At 46.8% G+C, this 21,514-nt stretch overlaps 1 protein-coding gene across 1 annotated transcript in view; it reads right to left on the minus strand.

Annotated features, from left to right (window-relative positions):
- Positions 1-20,734, minus strand: part of syt11a (synaptotagmin XIa) — a 23,717-nt gene extending 2,983 nt beyond the window's left edge. The window contains exons 1-2 of the mRNA XM_062529846.1: positions 20,497-20,734; positions 4,139-5,136 (exon numbers count right to left, since the gene is read on the minus strand). Coding sequence (XP_062385830.1) covers positions 4,139-5,136; positions 20,497-20,530 — 1,032 coding nt within the window. The 5' untranslated portion in view covers positions 20,531-20,734. The remainder of the gene's footprint in view (positions 1-4,138; positions 5,137-20,496) is intronic.
- Positions 20,735-21,514: the final 780 nt, after the last annotated feature.

Genomic DNA, 21,514 nt, shown 5'->3' on the forward strand with positions numbered 1-21,514 from the left:
CAGTCAAGCCATTTTAGTTCCACTCAAACTGTCCACCTGATGGTTACACTCAGTTGCTGACCAACGCCTAATGTTAAGTGGACAGGATCTAGTTGACAGTATCGTAAATCGGTTGTGCATAAATCAGTTTGCCGATACTGTACAGTACACAGAATATGTGTGTGTGTGTGTGTGTGTGTATGTGTGTGTGTGTGTGTGTGTCTGGGCATATACTGTATATGCATTTGTCTGTGAATATTGTTTTCTTCATGCTTCATGTTTAAACATGGTCCACCTGGCAGAATACATTCTGTTAGGCTCTCATCCGCTACAGATCCATGCCTGACGGTTCACTCCTGCTTTCTATCCAGTGATTCTGGTGTGCAGGACCAAGGTCTTGTCTTGTCTGGTTATTTTTGTCCAGTCGGCGGGGTGTGGTGGGGTGTACTTCAGTGCGGTTCCCTCTGCGGATGATTTAGACATGAGATGCTGGAGCGAGGCATATGGTGGGGGGTTGGGGTGGAGGGCGGGGACGCGTGGCGTGCCATAAAAGGGTAATGGCTTTCTGTAGCCGCCGTAAGTACCTGACATACTGCTGTAGTAAGCAGGCTGGCGTTTTTACAATGGAAGCCATCAGTAATTTACCCCCCAACCCCATCCCTAACCCCAACCTCTCCCCTCTCTTCCTGCTGCATCCTCTCCTCTCCTCATCTTTCACTCATCTTTTCTCCACCTCCTCTCCTCTATTCTCCTCTCCACTCATCTCTTCTCCACCTCCTCTCCTCTATTCTCCTCTCCACTCATCTCTTCTCCACCTCCTCTCCTCTATTCTCCTCTCCTCTTATCTCTTCAACGGAGTAAAGCATATTAGTGGCAGATACACCATCATTACCACCATTTTTAACCCCTTATGGATGGGTTGGCTGTAAACCGAATTGCCCCTCGGGGATTAATAAAGTTTTCTGAATCTGAATCTGAATCATCACCAAACAGCACTTTGTCATTCTACACAGAAATGGAGGGTCTTTTGTCAATGGACTTCAGCCCTTTCTACTTCTTCCTCTAATATCCTGTAGGTAGATATCTCCCCACAGAGGTTTGTACAGTATATGTTTGTTATTATTCTGTTAACTTCTATTTAGTCTTTTGCTGACACGATTGTTTACACTGACTTTACTTTCATTTCAATCTGTTTATTCATGTCATTATTATGTAAATTATTATTATGTCATTATAAGCCCCTTTGGACACAAGTGTCTAGAACTACACAAATGAACACCAAACAAAAGCTGAGCTCCACTTTCTCTACAACTCTGATTCATTCACTCTCCTCCACCCCTCTCTCATCTTCCTTTTGCTCCCAGGCTAATTTGAGTAGTGTTAGTATTAGCGTTTGTCTTTCAAGTGCCTCTCCCTCTTCCTTCCTCTCTCTCACTCTCTCTCTCCCTTCCTCTCTCTTTCTCTCTCTCTCGTCACTGAGTGCTTTCTCTCTCTCCTTCTCCCTCTCTCTTTCTCTCTCCACCCCTCTCTCTCTCTCTCGCTCGTCACTGAGTGCTTTCTCTCGTCTCATTAAGCCTCCTCTCCGCTTCCTCTCTCCACCTTTTCTCCGAAGAGGGGATCGATTCCACCCCGTTTCCACGGCCACAGAGTTGGAGACAGACATGGAGATAGATTCCATTTAAGCCATTCACAGTGAGGAAGAAGGAAAGAGAGGGAGAGAAGGAGGGAGGGAGAGAGGTAGGGAGGGAGAGAGGTAGAGAAAGAGAAATAATGTCTGAGTAATTTACTGTCCATGCTTAAAGGCCAATGGATCCTCCCTTAGCAGAGCAGAGGTTATGGGCCATAAAGTGTGTTGGGTTTCTGTCTGGACTAAAAAAGCCAATGGATCCAGTATCAGCAGTGATTATGGGATGTAGTATAGGTGTGTTGCGTTGCTGCGTTGCGTTCCTCTACTCTATTCTACTGCCTATGAAGGTCATGTCGGAGGTCTTCATGTCACATCTTCAGCTCCAGGATATTGCCCAAATCTGGCCTGAACCAGAACCAAATCTGCTGGTCAAATTCGCAAGGCAAAAATTAGATAACAGTTTTCAGTTTGCCTTGAGTTCTACGTGAACATTTGCAAACAGTTCGAAGAGGTAGTTCTCCACAAACATACAGTGGGGCTGGACACAATGTTTACACAAAATCATTCACATTTACTGTAACTGTTCAGAGAACAGAATTGGCCTTGAACGTTCGCCAGTGTTTGTCAATCTTGATCAAACCTATGGTTTAGCCTGTGATCCCGTATCTGTGTCTTTATCATTATGTCTTCATCAGTGGAGGTGACAGGAAGAGGTTTCCTTGCGGTGCCATTGCAGAGAGTCTGGTGTGATTCAGCGCTTCTGTCCTGGTTGTTTTTGTTTTTGTTTTATTTTTTTTTGCTTGTTTGTTTTGTTTCTTCGGGGATTATCTTCTCACACATCACTGCTCTATTGCACTGCCACCCCAGGCCACTGGTCTCACACACACACACACACACACACACACACACGTGCACACACACACACACACACACACACACACACGTGCGCACACACACACACCCACACACACACACACACACACACACACACACACCATCTGTCCATCCTGCTTGTGTCATTAGACAGTGTGAATGTCTCTGCTCTCTCAGATAACACGGAGTTATGAGGGATTATAGCACACACAACACACACACAACACACACACACACACACACACACACACACACACACACACACACACACACACACACACAAACACCCACCCACACACACAGAAAATGTATCTTCAATTGGCCTGCAACAGTATCAGTGCAGTGACCATGCAGATGCTAATACATAACTACAGTGAGAGGGTTCATCTGTGTAAATAGGAGGTCTCCAATGACTCTATATGCAACAGTCCACATTAACTCCCTGCAACGGCCTGATACATTATTCATGCAGCGCCTCATGAATGATTAAGACAGAAGATGTCCCTCCTCTGTGCTCGTGGCCCAGTGGTCGTAATGGCCTTCACGTCTCTTATCAGCCTCATATTACTGTATGCCCTATCTATCTCTTTATCTCTCTCCTCTCTCCCTCTCTCTACCCCCTCTCTCCTCTCTCTCTCTCTACCCCCCTTTATTTATCTCTCTCTCGCTCTCTCTTCCTCTCCCTCTCTCTCTCTACCCCCTCTCTATCTCTCTCTCCCTCTACCCCCATTTATCTATCTCTCTCTCTCGCTCTCTCTTCCTCCCCCTCTCTCTCTACACCCCACTATCTATCTCTCTACTACTACCCTCTCCATCTATCTGTATCTCTTCCTCTCCTCTCTCCCTCTCTCTCTCTTTCCATACCCCTCGCCTCTATCTCTCAAATTCAAATTCAATAAGTTTTATTGCCATGACTGTAAAAGTTAAAATTGGCAAAGAAGTCTGATTTGAAAATAAAGTAAGGTGAGTAATGCATCTCTCTTCCTCCCTCTTTGTCTCTCTCTCTTTCCTCTCTCTCCATCCCCCCATCTCTGTCTCTCTCTCCCTTTTCTCTCTCTCATCAGAATCAAGTTATATTGGGGTTTTCTTTATGCTACCAACCCCCTCCTAATCATTTTGTATGTTCTCCCTTTCTCCTCTCTCTCTCTCTCTCTCTCTCTCTCTCTCTCTCTGTCTCTCCCCAAAGCCGTGACTGCTAAATCTGTCAAAATAATACATGATGGAAACCTCGGTGCTAATAGTTCTTCTGCCTTCATGTTTTCCTTATGAGCCCTCTTTATGTTTTTCCCTGACACTCTCTTTTTCATTTTTCATTTTTACAAAATCCTCCATCTTCATTCTTTTTATCTGTATCGGTATTCTGCAACATTAGCATTTGCTTCATCTTGATCTCTTGACAATGTCCTCGTTTCCCCCTCAAATCTTCATTCCACACCACACTTCTCGCTCGCTCAGATCTCTCTTTCAACTTGTTTTTGCGCACACACCAACGCACACATGCACAGATGCATACACCCACACACCCACAGCCACACACACCCACACACACATACACACATACATACCTACTCTCCCACATTACAAAGTGCTTTACATGCTGCCCATTCCCGCCCATACCTGAACATTCCTCTCTGTGATTGGCTGGTTGATGTGACATACCTGAACATTCCTCTTGGTGATTGGCTGGTTGATGTGCACGCGTCCGGTGCTGGGGTCCACGCCGGTCAGCGGCACCACGGCCTCCCCGATGATGTCGTCGCGGGCGAAGCGGTCGAAGCTGAGCACCAGGAAGTGCAGCGTGAGCTCGGACAGCGTGCTGTAGGACACGCCGTAGAAGGTGAAGGTCTCGTCGAACACGGGCTCCAGCGTCTTGCGCAGCACGCGGGTCTTGACGCGGTGCTTCTTCTCCGGCAGGATGGTCATCTTGACGTAGGGGTCCGAGCTGCCCGCCTGCTCGTCCACCGCCGGCAGGCCCTGGGCGCTCAGGATGGTCACCACCAGCGCCTTCTTGGGGAAGTTGTAGTCCACGGCCAGGCTGAGCGCGCCCAGGTTCACCACGGCGGCCGGGCAGCGGGGCGAGGACGACTTGCTGCCCGGTTCGCTGCCGCAGCCGTTGCCGTTGCCGTTGGAGCTCTCCAGGCAGCAGTAGTCGGCGCGGATGGGCAGCGCCCGCTCCAGCCTGGGCACGCCGCAGGGGGGCACCACCAGCGGGTTCATCTGCAGGTGCGCGCCGCCGCCCAGGAAGCCTCCCTCGGGGTCGGCGTCCACCATCACGTTGCCGCGCCCGCCTTCGCCGTTGCCGCCGCCGCCGAAGCTGTAGCGCCAGTCGCGCAGCGACGATGTCAGGGACGACGCGGCCGACGAGGAGGCCGAGGAGGACGAGGAGGACGAGGGCCCGCCCTTGCCGTGGCGACGGCCCGCGCGGACGATCTTCTTGCTGCCGCTGAGCGACTCGGGGTAGATGCTGATGCCCTTGAGCATGTGGATGAACTTGTAAGGGGGGTCCACGGGGGGGTCGTACGGCCCGCTGTTCAGCTTGTAGGCCCCCGTCAGTCGCCGGTAGCGACGCTGGCAGCAGGTCCACAGGAACACGGCGACCGTCACCGAGACGACCAGCACCCCGGCACCCAGGAAGCCTGCCAACACTGGCGAGACATCTGAGAGAGAGGCAGAGAGGGAGAGAGAGAGAGGGGGATGAAATGAGAAAGAGAGAGAGAAAGGAAGGAAGAAGACAGGATCACGATGAGAGGAAGCACTATAGATAGCAAAGGATTCTGGGATGGATCCAAGCTCAGAACTGAATGCCAGACCAGACCTGCTGGATCCATACAACAGGCAGCCAACAGAACCTGGCCAAACTCTTGAGTCTAGCATTATACAACAATCCACATAAATCCAATAACATCCGTCTGACAGCATCCTCTCTTAGGACCAAACAACACCTTGATAACCATGGAGACAAGCCAGACAGAAGTAATTTAGGGCAGTGGGTATGGGTTATTACTGTATTGTCCTTATGTGTGCAAGACCGTTCTCTCAATAGAAGCAAATATAGAGACAGAGTGAAACCGCAGACACACAGACAGACAGACAGACAGCAACACACAAGGCTGTGTGTGACAGACAAGGGATGAGACAGCTGTTGAAAGCAGAGATCAGTGTGTGTGTGTGTGTGTGTGTGTGTGTGTGTGTGTTGTTTTTGTGTCCGTGTCTGTGCGTGTGTGTGTGTGTGTGTGTGTGTGACTGTGAGAGAGGAAGTGGCATGAAGCCGTTGGCTGGGTCACAACCACAGTGACCTGGTTATGAGGTGAACGAACACCTGACCCAGTTTGCGGCTAGCGGCTAGCGGTTAGCGGTGAGGGGGAGGCGGTGTGGCAGCACGGTAGGTCTGTGTGCTGGAGACTTCAGTTTGGATTCGGCCAGTGTGCTAGTGACCTCAGTTTTGATCAACGTCTCCTAGCCCGCCTGCACAGTACACACACCACACACACACACACACCACACAGGGCTGCACTACTACTAAGTGAGGTAACTGGCTAACTGGCTAACCCAGTTAACTTTGGGAGTGACCCAGAGCAGTTAGCAGCATAGCGGTTAGCAGTGAAGGGGAGTGTACCTATGTTCCCCAGGTCCTATGTTCCCTCGGTCCTATGTTCCCCACTTTGTATGAGACCGGGGAACATAGGACCCTTTTTTCCCTTAATTTTAAAAAGCGTCCTAGGTTCGCCGGTTTTCCCAAAAAGGGTACTATGTTCCCCAGTATGTACTGTGACCGGGGAACATAGGACCCTTTTCGGGGAAACTGGGGAACATAGGACCCGGGGAACATAGGGATGACCCCCCAGTGAAGGGAATGCAGTACAGCAAAGCAGGTGTTTGGACTTCAGTTTGGATCAGGGTTGTATGCTGGAGACATCAGCTTGGATCGGCTTCCTCTTCCCTGCCTGCACACCACAGGTGACTCAGCATCTCAACTGCTACAGCAAGAGCCTGATACCCACGGGAGACTGAACAAAATGTCTGCGCATCTGTTCAATACTGTGAGGCTTTGTAATGAAAGTATCTGATATAAATAAACATTAATGGGGAAATGTAGGGCAGGGCTAGATGTTGTTGTTGTTGTTGTTGCTTCTGCTTCTGTTGTTGTTATACCACATGGCTGCATGCTGCCCAAAGCTAAACAAATGTACAAAAACACAGCTTTGGCTGTAACTGCTCATGCAATACTGAAGATCAGGTGCCTAACAAAAGGTCCATAGCCGCTAACTCTGTGAAGGCTCTGGCCCGTTTCTGGCTCAGATAGAAAATGACTCCATTTACATGAATATTTAAAATACGTCTTCTTGGGTGATCTGATCACAAGTGGTCAGTTCAAAATACAAATGTAAACAATCACCAAGACGCAACGTGATCCAATCACTCAAACCATTTGCTGCGGTGGTCTGAGATGCATTTGACCACATATCTTTTGTAGTGTAAACACCAAAGCATTCTGATGTGGTCTTGGTAGGGCTGCTCGATTATGGTAAAAGTCATTATCACGATTATTTTGTTCAATATTGAGATCACGATTATTAAACGTGATTACGCAGTGATTGTGAGCAGAGAGCAGAGTGTGTGTGTGTGTATTTATGTTTTGTTTTAAAACTCTGGGTCTCTGTGCAATACTGGGGTAATGTGGACTGATGCTATGTCGCATGTTATACTAATAACTGTTCTACCTAATAAAGCCCCTAACTGACGTTTCCTGAACCCGCTGCCCATCTCTCTCTCCCGCTCATTTCCTCTCCACTCTTTACTGTCAGGTCTTAATAAAGGATCACCCCAACATCACAAAAGATGAGGAGAGACGCGGCGCCAAACATCCAGAGACATGCTGGCTGGGACACGTTGCTGCCAGAGGAGGGAGGAGGTGGCGTCGGGTGAAAGAAGAAAAACCCTGATGGAAATGCAGAATTGAAATTCAGGAGCAGAGGAGAGAGGCAACTCGGAGTTGAAAGCAGCTTAAGATCACCGAGGGAAACTGATTTATGCATTCAGATGTGACTGAAGTCAAGAGAAGCTCCAGATCACTGAGGGGAACTTGATTTATTCAGCCTACAGGGCCAATTAAGAGGAGGCCGGCCTCGGGAAGTCGGCTGATGTGGCACCGTGACCGGTGCTACACGACTGGTCTGTGTGATCTCCAAGCATCACCGAGCTGTCTAGTACCGTACAGTGGAATCGCACAAGGATCTTAGCCTGCTTAGGCCCGGGGTAGAATCACTAGAGGCAGGACTTAAAGCAAGCAACATGTCTGTGCCTGAAGTTATCAGACAGTTCTGAAGTTGTCGTCTAGAAAATCGCCAGAATTTTGAAATATTAAACAGCCTTGGCACCGCCCTCGAAATCAGGCACAGTGCCTGAGAGCTTAAAGCCCCCGTGGAGGGCCGGGCCGGAGACAGTTGAGCTGTCTGTGTTTGTCCTGCACTGTCTCATCTTCTATCCCCTGATGAGTCTAAGAGGTCGGGCCCAGCACCGACGACGGGCGGGGCGGCTGGCTGACACTTCTGTGTTTGTCAGAGAAAAGACGAGCGAGGCAGGGTGCCCTAATTTAACTGATGGGCAAAATGCAAACGCCTAAATGTCTAATCTAAGCTCATTTCATAACGGAGGCAAAAGCCAATTTGCTAACTTAATGATACCATGAACAAGATCCTTAAGGAATGACAAGGAAGAGGAAATGAGAGGGCGTGTTTGTATTTGCATTCCCTCATATTACCTTTGTGTTCCCTCATAATAGCCTACAGTCAAAAAGCTTTTGTAAAGTCAATGCAAATGCACTGTATGTTAAAGGCACTCCAACACAAAATATTGAGAGGGAAAATGCACTGTATGTTAAAGGCACTCTTAACACAAAGTATTGAGAGGGGAAATGCACTGTGTTAAAGGCACTCTTAACAAAAAGTATCAGGAGGGAATGCAAATGCACTGTATGTTAAAGGCACTCTTAACGAAAAATATTGAGAGTGAATGCAAATGTACTGTACTGTATGTTAAAGGCACTCTTAACAAGATTTGTTCTCGGGGTCTCTCTCGGGGTCTCCCTCGGGTTGAGAAGCGCAATAATAAACAAACTAATAAATATGCGTCTTTTGCAACAGGGTATGAACATACTGTAACTCCGATACAATATAGAGGGAAATGCACCTACAGCAGCCTGTGGAAAAAGATTCCTTGACAAGGCCCAGTGGATGATGGGAAATGGGTGAGACAAGGTGCAAAAACAGACACAAAGCTCCATTCATGCCTGTCTCTATTCCAGCCCTGAATACATGCAGCAGGAGGTCATTGATGTGATTGCTGGCATCCCATCGCCCTATTCTTTCAATCAACATATCGGCATTAACTATTCATGCTAGACATTGGTGCAAGTTGCCTCGTTGTTTACATGTTATGTAAACTGCTATGTGTTCTGTTATTGCATGTCTCATGCTTGTTACGTGTTCTTGTTTGTTATGTATACAAATTTGCCCACCTGGGACAAATAAGTGAGTTGGACTGGGATAGATATGTAGGGAAGAGGGATGATGGAGGGTGTGAGACAGACAGAATGTGGCACAGAGTGTCTCGTTCGCTCCTCTGTCCTTTAATGAACCCCAGAGATTGGCACCAATGAGCAGCACTGACATTTCAGTGTTGTTGAGACAAAAAAAAAATCGCAGAACTCCTCAGATAGCAGAGGCTGAAAATAACAACCCTAATTGGGTTTGACAGACGGAGGAGCGCTGTTGGAGACACACAAGTACACACACACACAAGTACACACACAATCTTTCCACTGCATGTATGAATTGTCCTCCGGAACACATTCACCATTTCTCCTGAAAACACTGGTCACACAGACATCATACACACGTGTGTACACACACACACACACACACACACACACACACACACACACACACACACACACACACACACACACACACACACACACACACACACACACACACACACACACACACACACACACACACATACACACACACATAGAGCTAATAAATGTTTTCTGACTATTATCAATTATTATACCATCAGCCTGATTTAATCTTTTTCTATGCCCTTGTCATTTTGCTTTTACATCAAATGAAATATATTGTATAATTTAATATTTATCATGATGACTCTTCCTTCTTTTTCTCTCTGCAAACAAGCAGCTGGTAAGTCTAAATGCGGTTATCTTTTGGAATCTAGCAGTGTGTACAAGGACGCCAGCCTGCTTTGTGTGTTTGGCTGATGGAAAATCTAATTTTCTCCTGACTGACTCTGTGAATCACACTGTTTGTCTTTCTTCCAAGTAAAACTCTCTCTTTCGCTGTCCCTATCTCTCTCTCTCGCTCTCTCTCTCTCTCACTCACTCACTCTCTCTTTCTCCGCATCCAATCAACTGTGTCTGTCACGGGGCGTTAGTTACCACAGCTACTGATCTCTCCTTCTCTCCTCTCCGTTCAGTAATCCCTCCTCTCATCCCTCCTTCCCGATTCTCCTCTCTTTCTTTCCATCCCCCTCTTCTCCAGTAATCTCCGTCAGTTTATCTGTCAGTTTATCTCACGGCTGCACTTGTTGTTTGCGCCTTCGTCTCTCTCTCCTTCTCTCTCCTCTCTCTCTCTTCTCCTTCTCTTTCTCCCTCTTGCTGTTTCTACGGTCCCTTTCTCCCTCTCCCTCGTTGGCCTGTGGTGGCCCCCGGAGTGGGGTCTCCGTGGCAACGCTGAGGCCCATCTCGGGCCCTGCCAGACGAGGCTGATTGGAATTCTGCGTCAGGCCCCGGAATCCTGGGCTTCAGATGAGAACAGGATGTCTTCTAGAATGGCCACACACACACACACACACACACACACACACAAGTAGCTCTTTAAAAGCCAGCCAGAGATCCGCAATCCCTCTCACCAGGTCAAGAATGAGGGGATGGCTAGTCCGCAGACACACAGACACAGAAACACACACACACACGCACACACACACACACAGTCAGACGCTTGATAAACACCACAAAGACGTGACGCCCTTCAGAGGAAAGCAACACGGTCTCAGAGTAGAGAATTCAGAGCTGCTTGAGAAAGAGCATGTAGTTTACTGTAATCTCCACAAGAACACAGTAATCATATACTGATGCTGTTGCCCCTCAGAGAGAGAGAAAGAGAGAGAAAGAGGAAGAAGAAAGCAAAAGAGATGGAGAGGGAAAAGGGAGGGAGAAAGAGCAAGGGAGAAAGAAAGAGAGAGTGAGTGAGTGAGTGAGAGGGAGAGAGAGTAAAAGAGAGATAGAGAGTGAGTGAGTGTGTGTAAGAGAGAGAGAGAGAAAGAGCCGAGGTGAACTGAGTGAAGAGGAGAGGAGAGGAGCGGAGAGGAGAGAAAAGGAGAGGAGAGGAGTGAAGAGGAAAGGAAAGGAGAGGAGAGAAGAGGAGCAGAGAGGAGAGGAAAGGAGTGAAAAGGAGAGGCGAGGAGAGGAGTGCAGAGGAGAGGAGAGAAAAGGAGAGGAGTGAAGAGGAGAGGAGAGGTGAGGAGAGGAGAGGAGTGAAGAGGAGAGGAAAGGAGTGAAAAGGAGAGGCGAGGAGAGGAGAGGAGTTGAGTGCAGAGGAGAGGAGAGGAAAAGTGAAGAGGAGAGGAGAGTAGAGCCTGACTGCACTGCAGTGCACTGTGATGTGATGTGATGCATCATCCTCCATGAGCGTGCCCATAATCTGCTTCACTTCCTACCTGAGCACAGCGGCACAACCGCGCAGGCAGGAGGGCAGGCGGGCGGGTGGGTCTGTGGGATGGATGACAGCAGACCCACGGGCGGTGATTTAAGCCATTCATCCACTCGGCCACAAACAGGCCGCACGCGCTGAGAGCCAGCATGGCCATAAATACCCACTTGTATAGGCGTAAATATCCCTGACGTTTAATCATACTGGAGATCGTTTGGCTAAAATATTGTGCTGTTTCCCTCTCTCTCTCTCTCTCCCTCTCTCTCTCTCATACGCACTCTCTCTCACATACTGTACAGTACGCACTCTCTCTCACATATGCACTCTCTCTCTTCCTTTATCATGCATATTCTCTATTTCCCTCCATCTGCCTTTCTCTCCCTCTCTCTCCATCTCCCTCTCTTCATCTCCACCTCTCTCTTTTTTCTCCATCTTTCTCTCTTCATCTCTACCTCTCTCTCTCTTTCTCTTCATCTCCATCTCTCTCTTCTCTCCATCTTTCTCTCTCTCTCTTCTCTCCATCTTTCTCTCTCTCTTCTCTCCATCTTTCTCTCTCTTCATCTCCACCTCTCTTCTCTCTACGTCTCTCTCTCTCTTCATCTCCATCTCTCTCCTCTCTCCATATCTCTCCCTCTCTGTCTTGCTGACCTTCCTCGTGGCGAGAGGTAAGGGCACTGGAGCTGCAGTGCTGACGAAAGCCACGTGAAAGAGAAACAGAAGATAGTGCAGAAATCCCCAACCTCTCTCTCTTTCTCTCTCTCTCTGTGTGTGTGTGTGTGTGTGTGTGTGTGTGTGTGAGAGAGAGAGGTAGAGAGAAAGTACAGTAGTTAGGAATAGTGTATTCAATGTACAATGTAATGATCACAACTATAATGAGGTCTCAGGAGTTATCTGGCTGCCTGTCTCTCTGTCTCTCTGCCTCTCTCTCTCTCATACACACACACACACACACACACACACACACACACACACGTGTGCGCGCACACACATGTACACACACACACACACACACACACACACACACACATACACACTCTGTCTCTCTTGCCTCCATGCCCACACTTGTTGTATAAATGTTCATTGCCAAATGTCCCTGTTCCTACACCTAATCCAGCTCTCTGCTGTGTGCGTGTCATGGTGAGTGTGTGTATATGTGTATGTGTGTACGTGTGTGTGTGTGTGTGTGTGTGAGAGAGAGAGAGAGTGAGTGTGGTTGTATGTGTGTGTGTGTGTGTGTGTGTGTGAGAGAGAGAGAGAGAGAGAAAGCCTCAGGTGACATCTACAGCTGCCAGCACATCTCTAGATAATTGGAAGCACCCCATATAAGAAACTAAAAATAAAAAAGGCATTTGCCATTTTTTTTAAAAAATACAATATGTATTCTTATACATAAAATATTGTCTGACATTGTGCATAGTGAATATTCCTATAATAACTAGTTAACTATAATACAAGTTTGCTTTGATTTGGCTACTGATTGAGCTTACTATACAGCTAGTCAGAAAACTCAGGGGCACACCCTCATACACACACATTTTTCTCTCACACACACACACACACACACACAGACACACACAAACACACACATGAGTGCGCACACACACACGCACGCACAGTCGCACACACAGACACATGCGCACGGTGCGTAGGCAGATTATTTTAGTTCCATAAGAAATCTTACAAGACACACCCAAATTGTGCATGATGCATAGTAAGTCTCTCTCTTTCGTTTTCTCTTTCTCACTCTCTCGCTCTCTCTCTCTCTCTCTCTGTGTCTTACCCACAGGGGCATAAACACATCTTTATATAATTTAAATTCAGATTTTCAACATGTATCTAATGCTCCACCCTTTAGGCTTCATCACTTCTGGAAATGAATATGTGAACACCTTCAGCAAGACTGCATGGAAAAGAGTATGTGTGTCTCTCTGTGTGTGCGTACTGAATGTGTGTGCGTGTGTGTGTGTGTTTGTGTATGTGTGTGTTTCTGTGTGTGTGTGTGTGTGTGTGTGTCTGTGTGTGTGTGTGTGTGTGTGTGTTTGTCTGTGTGTGTGTCTGTCTGTGTGTGATAGAGAAAGACAGACAGAGAAAGAGCGAGATGGAGAAAGAGAAAGAAGATGATAAAGACAAGAGACGCATAGAGGTGTGAAAATGGAAAGGTTTGGTAATGCGGTCTGAAAGCCTCAGCAGCCCCCACCCTCGTGTGCTCAGTCATCCAGGGACGCTGCTCGCTATCCCATGATGCCGAGCGGTGCGCCCCACGGCCGTGGCGTTTGTGATGCATTTCACAGAAGCGCAACTCTGCACGCTAGTGTTGAAGCCGAACGTGATTCATGTAGCCTCTGGTTATCTCGCTACCTTTCTTCTTCCCGTTTTCTTTCTGTTCTTTTTCTCTTTCAGTCTTTTTTGTTTTTCTTTTTTCTCTTTCTTTTTTCCCATCTTCCCCCTCTCTGTCCTCAAGATACTCCAATATCTACCCCCCTCCCGACACACACACACACACACACACACTCCCTGAGCTGGTCTCTGGATCCCTGGGGCCACTTAGAGGCAGATGATGTCACTTTTTTTGGAGGATGCTTGTTCTGAAGCCAGCTGCTCCCGTCGCTTGGCAACGTACCCTCCATCAGGGAAACGAGAGCGAGAGAGAGAGAGAGAGAGAGAAGCAGAGAGAGAGCCACAAATCAAAACAAAGTAGCTACAGATGATGGCCAGAGAGAGAACCCATATTCACACATTCAACTGGAGCTGCTGTCTGACAGATGACCTCACTGTCCTCTTCCTGTTGACCTGGGACGGACCGCACCCTCATCTGGTCCAACCAGTCTGGTCAGCAGGCTCGTGGCCACCAATGAGCACACTCAACTCCCCCTCTACGTATGGGCCATTAATTATCCATGCCAGTCTCAATCTGGGGGTTGTCCACGAGAGCACTTCTCTAGTAGCGTAGGTAACGACATGGTGAATAATTCAGCCTTAATTGCGTGCAGTGGGGTTTATTCAGACCCACCGTCAGTTACTGTAACAGCGTCGCCTACACAGCTACCAGCTCTGCCAGTCATCATTGCTCTCAAGCAACGCTACAACATTATGCCTCAACAATAGTGCCAGCAGTGTGAGTGTGTGTGTGTGTGTGTGTGTGTGTGTATGCGTGTGTGTGTGTGTGTGTGCGTGTGTGTACATGTGTGTGTGTGTGTGTGTGTGTGTGTGTGTGTGTGTGAACGTGTATGTGTATGTGTGTGTGTGCATGTGTCCATGTGTGTGTGTGTGTGTGTGTGTGTGTCTGTGTTAATGTGCGGTAAACGTGTGTGTTTGCGCTTGAGAGCGGATGTGATAAATAAGCTAAATTACACTCCTCATCAGTGAGCAATGACGCCTTTGTCTGATTAATGGAGGAAAAGAAGGATGAGAGTGTGTGGGTGAGAAGAGGGCGGAGGAGGAGAGATGAGAGGAGAGGGAGGAGGAGAGGAGAGAGGAGAGGAGGAAGAAAGGAGATGACAAAGAGAGCAGAAGAAAAGAAAAGAATAGACAGAATGGGCAGAGGAGGAGAGCAAATGAGAGAAGCAAAGACAACAGTGTAGAGTAAAAAAGAGGAGGGGGAAAAGCAAAGGATGAGGAGAGACAAGAGGAGAGAGTGGGAGAGGATAGTATGGCACTGAAAGAAAGAAAGAGCCGATGGGAGGATGAAAGGAGAGAATAAAAAGGATAAACGAGTGACGCATCTTCACAATAAGAGAGTGGGGCTTTGGTGTTTGTTTGGAGTGATCCGAGTTACGTCAGAACCCAAACAATTCTAAGACGGAACTCAGAACCCAGCTGGTTCTCAGAAACACACTCTAGCCGTGTGGCTTCATTCAAGCAGTCGGAATCACCATTCAAATCTCCCAAATTGAGGAGGGAGTTTTATTAAAGACGCTCTGAAGCCCTCAGCTCAGTAAGACTGCCTAATCCGCCACAAGTGCTCCGGTCATCAGAGAGAACCAGTCACAATCATCGGGATAAAAGGGTGTGTGTCTGTTCAGCATGAATCAGATATATTCAGGAGTTCAGAAAATGAATGAATTCAGGTGTCAGCGGCATTTCATGTTTCCAAAATTCCATTTGCCTGAATATTTATATCTGGCCAAATACTGAAGACAGCAAAAGCTCATAGACTCATAGAGCTCATAGAAAGCTCACACACACACACACACACACACACACACACACACCACATCGTCGTTCTTTCTGCATACACACACCCACACACACACACACACACACACACACACACATAGACACATCACATCGTCATTCTTTCTGCACACACACACACACACACACACACACACATCTCATCGTCGTTCTTTCTGCATACGTGCGGCCACACCTAAGTGTCCCATTATGGCGGCGGGCGCTGGTCTTTGTCTCTGTGCCCTGCGGTGCGGGGAGACGTATGGTGACAGCAGATATCTTGTTCCGGCGGGGACACAGCGCCGTATTTCACACGGGCACAGAGAGGGGCCTGTCACCCCGAACAGACCACGCGCCAGCCAACACATAAATCAGCCCGTTGTTCCGCAGCCACCAGCACTGCTGTTGCTGCAGGGCGGGCGCACACACACACACGCCCACACACATACATATACACACGCACGCACGCACACACACACACACACATACCCACCCACACACACACATCCACCCACACACACGCACACATGCGCACACATACACACGCACGCACGCACGTATGCACACACATGTACATATACATACACACAAACACACACATACACAGACGCACACACACACACACACACACACACACACACACACACACACACACACACACACACACACACACAAACACCACTACAGACAGCAATGGCCTCAAGAGCATGCTCCTCCATACACATACTCTTTCTCTCTCACACACACTCACAAACACCTTACAAACGGATTTGAATGGCATCATTTGCACTAAAATGCCCAACAAATATACTTAATATGCAAACGGCTGCTACTTGAATGGCTGTGTACTTGAAGATGCATGCGGGACGCATTTAACATTTCCCCATCAAACATGCATCTTGGCCAGAGGCCCTCATCAAAGCTGACATTTGTACTAACCAATGTACTGTACACATAGTAATTGGCACTAGCATAAATATAGTGTATATTTATCTAGATATCTGTCTATATACTGTGGGAACTCAATGTCTCAAAGATGCACCTTTTCTGTAATATACTTACCAACATCTATCACCATTTGTAGCTTTTTGGGGATGCAGAGTTGCATGCTAACTGCGCAGATGCTGTTACTAGCTTCAAACGCAATTCTAGAACACCCTGAGGCCCATGACAGAAGTTGTCAAACAAACAGCTACTGTGACATTGAAGCAGTTAGACATAACCTGTGTTGGTATAAACAACCTGTGGGGTTGAACCAGAGAAAACAAGTTTCAGTTACACAAGCTCACTGAGCCTCATGTAAACAACTGTGGCTACAGTATGATGCTTTTGGAAAAATTTAAATGCTTTTATCAGACATGTATAGCACATAAATACATATTATGCCACTACAGAGCAACATGTAGATCTTCCTAATGACAAACTAATGATATAGAGTGCGCAAAAAAATAAGTGCCAGAATAGAAACAGAAAAAAATGTAATGCAATGTAACCATGGGATTTATGTGTATAAGAAAAAGTTGCTTTACAGAGTCAAGCAAAAAACCCCTGCTTAAACCAATCTGCTGTCAATTTAGTTGGGTATTAGCTACAGTAATTTCCTGTGTATTAGCCACGTTGTGTACGCTGCAGGACAGTGTTTTATGCAAGTTAAAAGATACAAAATCATAGTAATACCATATTAACTGCCCCCGTGTATTACTGTAACCTCATAGCTGAAGAAATGTTGCTAAATCAATGTATAAGCCGCGCCTAATAGTTATGGGAAATGACGCTATGTGACTTGGAGATATTGTGAAGGTCGAACATGCAAGGCTGGTGTTGATGTGGGGCAGGTGGAGTGAGTTGAGTGTGTGGACTCGTGGGGTAAGCCAGATGCACAGTACACAGTGACGTAAGCCCTGCACAGCCGAGAGAGAGAGAGCCTGTCTGAGAAGGTAGAATAAAAGATTGGGTCATTAATCTGTTACATCACAAATGGACAGGAAAGCCCACTGTGTAAGTGTGTGTGTGTGTGTGTGTGTGTGTGTGTGTGTGTGTGTGTGTGTGTGTGTGTGTCTGTGTATGTGCATGCGTGTGTGTGTAAAGAAAACACATTGCACAAGACCAAAACCAGGAACTAGATTAACTGAATTGAACTGGATTAAATTATCAGTCATGGGCAATTGTAACATCATACATTCTTAATGCATACCGGTATTTGTTTTTCATCATTTGAAGAAGTCTGGACATAACGATCTTTGAGGCAAGTGGTGGTGAAAACAACACTCTGAAGAGGAAGACTCTGACCACACTGAGAATCCTCGTTCTGTTTACTCGGCTTGCTAGGCTTCTGTTACTATGGTTACACAGGCCACCGCGGTTCATTAAATGTGTTGGTGTATTAATTTAGAATGGTGAAGAAACTTCACAGGCTCATCACTACATACTGTATGTCTCATATGGTTTCTATGGAGAACTACCAGTCCATCAGAATCAAGTAGATGGAATGTGATGTGATGATAACTAACTAACTAACTAACCAACCAACCAACCAACTAACCAACAAACCAATTACCAACTTCCCAACTAACTAACTAACTAGCCAACTAACCAACTAACTGACCAACTAACTAGCCAACTAACTAACTACAGTACCTAGAAGTAGAAGTAGTCCGGATGGTGACAGCCTCTGAAGTCTGGACCGGACACTTGCTGTATCAGGGCCAGACATAAATGGTCTTATCTGTTCCTGAGGAGGCTACACTCCCACGCCCTGGTACAAGCTGCAACGTCGTCTTCTTCGTGCTCACGTCTTCAAGGTGGGCGACGTACCCCTGGTATGTCTGCCAACTCTTCCACACACACGCCACACGCCCACGCTATATGGCACCCCTTCCCAGCAACTACAGCAGTGCTCTTAAAAATACCTGACCCTGGTCCTTTTACATCATCACACCCCTCACTCACACCTCCAGTCTATCACAACGCACCACTTCTGTTCCGGAAACACATGACGTCACAAAAACAAACTCTCCCGGAGAACGGTTATGTTCGCCCTGTCGGGACTTCTTTTTCAATATTTACCGGAGGACAATCATTATCCCTTACATGGTAGGCTAGCATAAGGAGTCTGACAGAAGAATGCAAATCATCTTGGAGTAACGAGCCAATTACAGCTCCATATAATGTATACTATACATTAGCTAGGCCTATGTACAGTGTATATTACATACACATACATACATAACTGAAATAAACCCTGAAAGTATGGTGTGTATGGGCTTAATACTCTGGGGACAGAGTGACTTGGGGTGAAAGGGTTCATTTAACTGGAAACAGAAGGGAAAAAAAAGATTGATAGCACGGTCCAGGGAACAGTGAACACAAAGACCAAATGAGGACAGTCACAAAAAGCCCTGAGAGACATCCTGTCTGTCTGCCTATTAGCAGACATAGCCAATCCTTAAGTGGGCACTACCGCCCGAGAAATACGAGGGAAACTGCATGTGCTTTGTACTGCAGGACAAAAACAGCAGCAAAGCATTCCCCTATCAATCTGTTCTCTGCCTACATGTAGTGATTGAGCCTACATACTGTAGGTTTTGATTAAACTGTATTCCCTATCAGTAGGGATTATTGATACTGACAATAAAGGTCACCACAAAGGAGAGGGTGATGATAATGGTGATCAGGCCTATTATTATTATTAGCCTACTATTTATATCATTCTTCTTCTTATTATTATTATTATTATTATTATTATTATTATAATTCTTATTATTATTGCAGCATTACTATTCTGCAATTGTTATGGTTGTAGCAATGTTGTTAATTTCACCCCTCTCTCAGCCGATAACTGCAGGTAAGGGTTGGGGCATTCGTTGTGATTGAGGGTCGCCACGTTGCGTAACTGCTGTCTACCAGTAGTAGTGTATGTAATGATGTTGACAAGACATTTTCTGGGGGGAAACGCAGACCTATTATATAGAGCAAACCTACAACCTGATTTTGCTCTGTTTTTTTCTGATGACAATCGTGTCTAACCTGTCACAGTGAGAAGTGGAAAAGAAACAATACGAATAGGTGTCTAAATGCATTTCAGACTGGATGCAGATCAAAAACATTTCGACAAATATTTTTGATGCGGCATGACAGACTATCCTATCGATTGAAGGTTGTTGTCCTAAAACAAAAGCAGAGCGGGGCCGGTTAATGCCTAGCACCGGGAATAGACATAACGTCATCCTCCCCAACCCACACGCAGTTATCGCCATTAGAGAATTGGAGGCGGCATGAGCTCAGCAGGCCGCGCGCACCCAAACCCTCCATCTGTTCGAGAGCCCTGTGCGTTCTTAGGGGGGAAAATATCTTACTCATCTCCGTTTACCTGCCAAGGCTGCCGTGCATCAGCACAATGTAACCTGTACATCACGATGCATTCTGACGACCAGTTCCAGCAGTCAACATGGAATGTGGAAATCACGGCGAAAGCATCCCAATGAGACTCAAACGAATTAAAAACACGCTGATACTATGCCTGACCAAACAATTTCTCTAACACACTCGTGTTATTTTAACCACTGTTACTATGTAAATTATCTATACCAGTGATACAAACCCTGATACCCATCAAAGTTTGAGAACAAGCGTCCCAACTTCATTCGCATCAAAGCCTATCCCAAACGAAGCAACGGAGCGAGCAAACAAACCCTTTAATTATTATAATTAAATCATTTACTGAAATAGGCCTACAAAGGTTTAACTTTGCAGTACTGTAGGTACCACACACAGACGAGTCAGCGTTGTGCTCGGCCAACGATGTTAAGTCTGCTTGAATTAAATATTAATAGCCCAAAGGCCTATGCGGGACATGGAAATCTCGTCTAACCAAACACAGCTAGCCAGTGACATTTCGCAGCCAAAACGCTCACAGGCTACAAAACCTGGCCTGTTTACCCCGTAAAGACAGGCGATAGATGGACTCAATGCTATCAGGTATACTGTATGTCTCTAACAGTGACTAGGCTATAACGCCGTTTCGCGGTATATGAAATGGTAGCCTGCGTGGATTTGTAATAGCTATGTTGACTGACCCATGCGGCCATTTGCTAGAATATAAACGCGACCACTTACCATAGGTTGGTCTTAAATTGGTCATTTCAGCCATTTTGGAGCTCCGGTGTTTGTCTTCTGATCAGACAACAAACAAAAAAACAAAATAAAAAAGAAAATGAACCAGATGTCTATTTTATTTCCATGAATGATACTTTGTTTTTGTTCTAATTCTCCCGGTCAGTGAAACGCCCGGTTGTTGGACCGTCAGGGTTGAACAGTCCTGTTTTGCTAGCGGTCCCAGTAGTTGTTGCGTCCTCCTGAGGGATGCGCTCATGAACGCGCCCGTGCTCGCTCCCGTCCTCTCCTCCTCCGTCCGATCTCAGTGGTGCTTGGGGCGGCTGCAGCACGAGACTGGTACCCGAGATGTGGAGTGGAAGACATTTTAGCGCCGCCCCTTTGGTGGTAGAAATAATTTAATAGGCTGATTCCAGTGACATCCTCGCAGCGTCAATGTAGCCTATGCACAACCCATGTGCGCAGCAGTGTACGGCTTGTATTGTTTGTAGAGAGTGATCTCATAGCAGGAAGCAATACATGCTTAAATGGGGTGGTTTCTACATTAAAATGGTGACTTCAGTGAATAAGACACCGTAAGTCTGGACCCTTGGCCTCCAAATAAGACCTTCACCCCGCCACGATTTTCGCCTTCTGTGGCTAATGATATTCACGTCACAGCTGTGGTTTTCAAGTCTCTTGACAGGTTGCGTGAGATGCTGCTACCGTTTCTCTACGAGAGCAATAATACAACCTGAAAAATTAGAAGAACCATCTGGTGATCACCCAGTTGATGCCATGCCACTGTCCTTGTCATGACGCCACTCTCTCTCCCCATCACCTGTTATTTCCCAGAGGACAAACAAGAGTTGAATAAAGAGGCTGAAAATAAGCTTTTGACAGTGTAGTTTCTCCCAGCGTTTCTACTGGTACTTCAGTAGACTGATTGGTTCATAAAAAAACAAATACAATTCTGCCCATGCAGTATGATTCTTGTGATGATTGCTCCATCACTTCGGGTAGTAAACATGCTACATGGTGC

This window comes from Sardina pilchardus, chromosome 24 (genome assembly GCF_963854185.1).
Source record: "Sardina pilchardus chromosome 24, fSarPil1.1, whole genome shotgun sequence".
In the NCBI taxonomy this organism is placed as follows: domain Eukaryota; kingdom Metazoa; phylum Chordata; class Actinopteri; order Clupeiformes; family Clupeidae; genus Sardina; species Sardina pilchardus.